Genomic DNA, 7,948 nt, shown 5'->3' with positions numbered 1-7,948 from the left:
TGAATAGTTTTACATTTGTCATGACTGGTCTTTTATAGCGGACTATGCGGTATGGGTTTTGCTTGTTGTTGAAGGCAAAATGGTGAGCTAAAGTTGTTCACTTCTATGTCATCTGGTCTCTAATTGAGAGTAACTCACCGAGTTGTATCATTGGCAATTATACCTCATCTTCTTATTTTTTTAATATTATTTTGTTCATCTGATTTCCAAGTACTCAAGGGTCAACAAGAACATAATAGTAAACTCAAAATGGCACTATGTGATTGCATTAGGTCAGAAACTGCCTCCAATACATGTAAGTGACATTTGTGGACAAAGCAGCATGACCTCGACTTATTTGGTTTAGTTTTACTATTATGGTGGTTGTGCTGGCATACATGTCAAGTGACATGATATTCGCGTGTAATACACGCTTTTTCAACGTTTTACACGTTACACGTTTTACACTTGTGCTCTTTGTTACAAGTAACTATTAGAAAAAAATAACTAAAATAGACACATTACGATTTTCAAATTATTAAAATGGAAGATAATGAGTAGTTTATTTTTGATGCAGATAGCTGAACTTATGGACACAATGTCGATATTCCTTTCAATGCTTATAGAACTGATAAAGAAAAAAACAATAACACAGCCAACATGACAGATCTCGGAAAACATTTTATCACAGAAAAACTATCAGTCAGTGTAACAAGTTCTTTTCTTTTCACAAATAAAAAGTAATTTTCTTGTGTAAAAAGTCATTTAAACCACAATCAGACATCGGTGTATGTTGGATCAGTTCTCCTTTATTTAGACTCAATGATGCTGACGGAATTGATTGCATGGATAACACGACTCCATTCAACTCCATATATCATGGCTTATTGCAATCATGGTAATAAACGAGTCTGGTAATAGCTGAACAATGGAATTCTATGGATTAGGAAATAATGTTACTTTGGGATTTTGTTTAACAATATATCTATCTTCATGGAATTCGTCTCGTGTCAATTTTCCCCATCGATGTGGAGGCCATACAATCCTACTGGCTTTGGCATATATCATCCCAACTGGAACCTAATTAAAGAGAAATAACAGATGATTATTTGACTAGTGAAATGAATTTAGACATGTTTCTATAATAAAGACACTAACTACCGAGATCAATAAATAAACTTATCAGTACATAGTTTTAAAGAGGTATGAGTAAGTGGTGTGTCTGTAATGTGCTTTTCCCACAAAGAGATCAGGGCTGTGTACTGATAATGTAAAAATAAGAAGATGCGGTATTATTGTTAATGAAACAATTCTTCATCCGAGACTAAATGACAAAGAAGTTATCTTCAATAAGCAAAACCGATACCTCATAGTCAGCCTGAAATGACAAATGTAAAACAATTCAAACAAGTAACCAATGGCCTGATTTACGTAAAAAAAACAATGAATGAAATACAAATATAACATTCAGCAACAAACATCTGAATTTCAGGCTTATACCCTTCTTTAAGTCTGGAACCTCGTCAATGGTCTGTGTATATATCTTTTTCTTGTATTTAAATTTAACTGGTGTTGATTGTACAATGCAGATATTAAAAAAACCCAGAGATAATGTATTCATCTGCCTAGACTCTGGCCATTTAGACCTTGATATATTGTAAGCAGTCTATTGTTGAAGACCTTATGTTGATCTCTTAATGTCTTTTTTGTTTTGTTTATTGTGGTGCTGGGTTAACATCTCATAGAGATATCAAAACTTCACATTAATCTGACATTGGCTACGGGAATCACTCATCTCAAGCAAAGGATTGAATTTTAACAGTAGGACCAACCACATAAGGAAAATAATATTGCACTTGCTAGAATAAAACCCTCTTTAAGACTCTTTTTCAGCAAAATGATTGGTTTCAAACATGATAAACCACACAGAAAGTACTCCCACCTTTCTTGAATCAATTCTTGAAACTTTTAATTTTCTTCATAGCACACTGTGCTTTAGGCAACTCATAAAAGTGCATAGTATGGGCTTTGTTCATTGTTGAAGGCCATACGGTGACCTATAGTTGTTAATGTCTGTGTCATTTTGGCTTTTTGTGGATAGTTGTCTCATTGGCAATCATACCACATCTTCTTTTTTATAGATGTCATATTAAATTTTGAAATACCATTGATATCAGACTTTCGGTAAGCCAGTTATTTTACTCAGAGCAACTCATTTATATGAACTGTCGCAAGAATTGTGTCAAAATACCTTTTTTAACAAATCTTTTTCTAAATATGTATGAAAAGATTTTAAAAAAACCCACATTGAAATGAGATTTATTTTGTAGATTTTTTCTTCTCAAATGAATAAGTCCTGATGCAAGTCAAAAAAGATGCTCTCAAGAGCCTGAATCGCTCACCTTAATTTTTTTGGTTAAATCTCTCATCAATGATTATTTTGGCTTTTCAATTTATTTAAATGTTCTTTGAATCGTCCTATTTTCTTAAAAAGCAAAAAAAAAAATTATTTTCTCCTATGTTCTATTTTAGCCATAGGAGCTATGTTTCTTGACATACAAGGAAATAAAATATAAAATTTATACTAGATACTCTGAAACTCATTTAGCCTAAGTTTGGCTGAAATTGATACAGCAGTTTCAAAGGAGAAGATTTTTAAAAGTAAGTCAACATGATGAACAAATTGTGAAAAAAGTATTTAAAGGGCAATAACTCCTTAAGGGGGTAATTGACAATTTTGGTCAAATTGACTTATTTGTAGATCTTACTTTGCTTAACATTTTTGCTATTAACAGTTTATCTGTTTCTATAATAATATTCAAGATAATAACCCAAAACTGCAAAATTTCTTTAAAATCATCAATTCAGGGGCATTATACCTGAAAAACCTGTTACCCAATTCTGCTGAAAATTTCAGGACAGGTAGACCTTGACCTAATAAATACTCTAACTTCTTGTCTTATTTGCTCTAAATGCTGGAGTTTTTGAGATACATGTATAAGCCAAAAACTGCATTTTACCCTGTGTTCTATTTTTAGCCATGACGGCCATTTTTTTTTGACGAAATAAAAAATAAAACACAAACTTTATTTTATACACCCTACTGATCATTCAGTTGAAGTTTGATTGAATTTGGTTGAGCAGTTTTAGAGGAGAAGATTTTTTAAAGTTAGCAAATATGATGAACAAATTATGAAAAATTGTCATTAAAGGACAATAACCCCTTAAGGGGTCAATTAACAATTTTGGTCATATTAACTTATTTGAAGATCTTACTTTGCTGATCATTTTTGCTGTTTACAGTTTTTCTTTATCTATAATAATATTCAAGATGATGACCAAAAACTGCAAAATTTCCTAAAAATTACCAATTAAGTGGCAGCAACCCAACAATGGGTTGTTTGATTCATCTGAAAATTTCAGGGCTGATAGATCTTGACCCAATTAACATTTTTACCCCATGTCAGATTTGCTGTAAATGCTTTCGTTTTTGAGATATAAGCCAAAAACATGTTTGTTGATAGATAAAAACTTCGGATACAATTTATAAACTAGATACCCTAAGGAACATTCAGTTAAAGTTTGGAAGTATTTGGCCTAGTAGTTTCAGAGGAGAAGATTCTTGAAATAGTTTACGACGACAGACGACGACAACAGACGACGGACACCAAGTGATGGCATAAGCTCACTTGGCCCTTTGGGCCAGGTGAGCTAAAAACAACAAAAAAATTACAATATCTGACTGAGTAATTTCTTATGAAGCATGATAACACCTTTTGTTTTCTAAATACATGAACCAACAAAGCTTCATGGCCTTTATCATACCTTCTCATATGCTTTTACAGATTAAACTTCAACATGCATGTGTATCAATTGAAACCCAAATAGTACTTGTAAATAAATTCAAAATACTTCAGATTTTAACATGTTGAAAACCATTTTGTATTTGATTCTAATATAATAGTATCGTCCTCTGGTTTGAAACCAGGAAGTTGTTTTCTCTGTTATTTCCATATTGAAATCCTAAACAAAAGTATGCCTTCCGCAAATAAAACTCTATATTCATTGTAATTTTAAAGCAGTGGTTCGTGACCTAATCTAAAAAACTAATCTGTGTTACAGGAAATGTGTGAATGTTCTAGAATCTGGAACAGAACAATCTCATTACAAATCAAAGGTTACAATTAACTTTGACCATTTAAATCACCATGATCATTGGACAGAGAAATTAAACTTTAATTAGTCAATTTACTGGTAGTGTTATTTCTTTATGATACGCATTAAATCCCAATAACTTTCAATTGTCAAAACAGATATAATTTGTATAGAGCAAACTCATCCATCCTTTGTCCTTAACCATTTCATTTCTAACGTTAATTAAACAGATAAGGAAAAAAATAACGGTAATCAAATAAAATGGTTTTCAAAGTACTTCCGATCTAATAGTAAAATCAATGTGTTATCTGGCTGACATGGTTCTTTTTAGCTTTGGATAAAACATAGGCATGTTTGGAGATACAAATCAATCGTAACGTAAAATTACAATTAAAAAAAACTGACACTCGTCAACTTAAAACTAAATATTAGATCAAGAGAATAAGCCTGCCATTCCATTAGAAATTGCACTGCATTTGTACTTAAATTACCTAACGGAAAACAGTTTAAACAGCAAATCCTTTTTTTTCACTTTTTTACTTAATTAATAAATATCAAACACAGCTCTGAACACATGGTTTAAGGGTTCAAATGGGCCAGAAATCATTCTGACAACTGCTTAAATGAAAGATGTGAATTTGGCATAATAAAGATTGATTGGTGTTAAAGTCAGTTTAAGCACAATTGGCTACTTTCTGGCAGTCAGGTTTTTCTTGGTACAAAATAACACAAGTTATAAATGGAACTGGGCTTTTAAATGTAAAAAAAAATATAGAGGTTGCACCAGCCTGTCATAGGTTGATATCAAAACACTTGTGACCAGAAGCTACTTACAGGTCCAAAATCATTGCTATCATGGCTATGTTTAGTGTTGTCTCCCTCTAACCAACAATGTCCTTTGGGTATGGGCACACCTCTTTTCTTGTTCTTTGTCCTTAAAAAAATAAAGAAAAGAATTTAAAATTTAGAAAGAAATAAAATATTTTCTTGTGTTAGAAACTTAATAATGTTGAAAATATTGCTGTTATCTATGAATAATTCAGAAATTGTGTATATGTTTCATAACATCTGGTTAAGGCAAAGTCTGACAAACTTAACTTAGAGAACAGATTACCAATTTTGGGATGGATGTACAAATGGATGTACATATAGACAGACACAGGTAAATTTAATGCCCCTTTCGCTACAGCAGGGGCATAACAAAATCATAATAAATGCCTGATACCCAATTACATCAAATGCCATCTTGATGTAAATACAGAAGAATCAAAATCAGGGCAAAACTTAAGTTATGAAGTGTTTTTTAATGAAAATCATTTATTGGTGGACACGATCGTCTTGTTCTGTAAAATAACACGATAATTTAAAGTCATACATCATTCAATTATTAAAATAATCATCCCATATTTACATAGATTCCTCGAAAATAACACTGGATATTTGTTATCCTTGGGTTCCATATCAAGTAATCATTATTTAGTAGAAGATCTCTGATATTGATAATAGTCGACATTGAAAATCAATGAAAAAACGTAATATTGAGTCAACTAACAATAATTTCCAATTCCGCTAAAACTAAATTAGATAAAGTCATTTGCTAGAGATATTTGCTAACCCTTTTTCCTGATTATATAAAATTTGTTAATAGATTCTAATCATTGCTCATTTTCTTTAACAATCTTAGAATTTGACCTTTAAAACTGTTATTAACTATTAATTTGAGAAAGAGTTCTTCTCTTGATTGATTCTTGTCAAGAAAGTCCAAAAAATTTCACGATTAAATTGAATTTCATTTAAAATGTTTCCCAAAACAGACTCAAAACAGATATAATAAAATTAGGTTGAAAAATAAAATGCAAATTTGATTATTCCCAGACGTAACAAAATAATTCAATTTATAAGCTAGGTGCCACTGTTCTAACTATATTTGGAACTGCTCATGTGAAACTTGACAGATTATTAAATTAGAATGTTTTAAATTAATTGTGCAATAACCATAACTCTGCATATATATCACTGAAAAACCTTAAATTTGATAATATTTTTCATCATGGCTGTTATAATCTCCATAAAAAAATTATTAGATTACATAATATTTTTAATTTTACAAACTTCTAAAATACCATTAAAATTAACTATCAGCTAAATAGATTTGTATCTTGACCATTCATTGCTTTCCAGTATTAGTAACATCAAACACAGTTCAATATCTGTAAAGGATTGATGCTGTCACTATCAGCTAAACAGAATGTGGCCAAAATGACCATCTATCAAGCTATAAGGGACACTTTCTGAGTTTCTCATTCCTTGACTTTCAATTTTCAAGTAAATACAAAATCCTTGTCTCCTAGGCCTCATCACTTCCTTCCTTTTAGAGTTCAAACAACATAGCATGTCTAATGGGATGCAGAATGGAAATTATGAGTGAACTGGAAAATGAGGGAATGTTGGATAGGGATAGATATGTTGCCTTGGGACAGACTTGGATAGGGATAGATATGTTGCCTTGGGACAATGAGGGAATGTTGGATAGGGATAGATATGTTGCCTTGGGACAGACTTGGATAGGGATAGATATGTTGCCTTGGGACAGACTTGGATAGGGATAGATATGTTGCCTTGGGACAGACTTGGATAGGGATAGATATGTTGCCTTGGGACAGACTTGGATAGGGATAGATATGTTGCCTTGAGACCGACTTGGATAGGGATATATATGTTGCCTTGGGATAGACTTGGATAGGGATATATATGTTGCCTTGAGACAGACTTGGATAGGGATAGATATGTTGCCTTGGGACAGACTTGGATATGGATAGATATGTTGCCTTGGGACAGACTTGGATAGGGATAGATATGTTGCCTTGGGACAGACTTGGATAGGGATTGATATGTTGCCTTGGGACAGACTTGGATAGGGATAGATATGTTGCCTTGGGACAGACTTGGATATGGATAGATATGTTGCCTTGGGACAGACTTGGATAGGGATAGATATGTTGCCTTGAGACAGACTTGGATAGGGATAGATATGTTGCCTTGGGACAGACTTGTATAGGGATAGATATGTTGCCTTGGGACAGACTTGGATATGGATAGATATGTTGCCTTGGGACAGACTTGGATAGGGATTGAAATGTTGCCTTGGGACAGACTTGGATAGGGATTGATATGTTGCCTTGGGACAGACTTGGATAGGGATAGATATGTTGCCTTGGGACAGACTTGTATAGGGATAGATATGTTGCCTTGGGACAGACTTGGATATGGATAGATATGTTGCCTTGGGACAGACTTGGATAGGGATTGATATGTTGCCTTGGGACAGACTTGGATAGGGATTGATATGTTGCCTTGGGACAGACTTGGATAGGGATAGATATGTTGCCTTGGGACAGACTTGGATAGGGATAGATATGTTGCCTTGAGACAGACTTGGATAGGGATAGATATGTTGCCTTGAGACAGACTTGGATAGGGATAGATATGTTGCCTTCGGACAAACTTGGATATGGATAGATATGTTGCCTTGAGACAAACTTGGATAGGGATAGATATGTTGCCTTGAGACAAACTCGGATAGGGATAGATATGTTGCCTTGAGACAGACTTGGATATGGATAGATATGTTGCCTTGGGACAGACTTGAATAGGGATTGATATGTTGCCTTGGGACAGACTTGGATAGGGATTGATATGTTGCCTTGGGACAGACTTGGATAGGGATAGATATGTTGCCTTGGGACAGACTTGGATATGGATAGATATGTTGCCTTGGGACAGACTTGGATAGGGATAGATATGTTGCCTTGAG

The 7,948-nt window shown here is 33.4% G+C and overlaps 1 protein-coding gene across 3 annotated transcripts in view; it reads right to left on the bottom strand.

Moving 5' to 3' along the window:
* Positions 1 to 525: 525 nt before the first annotated feature.
* The window catches only part of LOC134720248 (mitochondrial inner membrane protease subunit 2-like), a 45,563-nt gene continuing 38,140 nt past the window's right edge, over positions 526 to 7,948 (bottom strand). For all 3 annotated transcript variants that reach the window (XM_063582825.1, XM_063582824.1, XM_063582823.1), the window contains exons 5-6: positions 4,969 to 5,068; positions 526 to 1,059 (exon numbers count right to left, since the gene is read on the bottom strand). In XM_063582825.1, coding sequence (XP_063438895.1) covers positions 916 to 1,059; positions 4,969 to 5,068 — 244 coding nt within the window. In that variant the 3' untranslated portion in view covers positions 526 to 915. The remainder of the gene's footprint in view (positions 1,060 to 4,968; positions 5,069 to 7,948) is intronic.

The sequence above is a fragment of the Mytilus trossulus genome, chromosome 1 (genome assembly GCF_036588685.1).
Source record: "Mytilus trossulus isolate FHL-02 chromosome 1, PNRI_Mtr1.1.1.hap1, whole genome shotgun sequence".
Taxonomy (NCBI): Eukaryota; Metazoa; Mollusca; class Bivalvia; order Mytilida; family Mytilidae; genus Mytilus; species Mytilus trossulus.
Note: the sequence above shows the minus strand (reverse complement) of the source record. Positions and strands in the feature narration are given on the sequence as shown.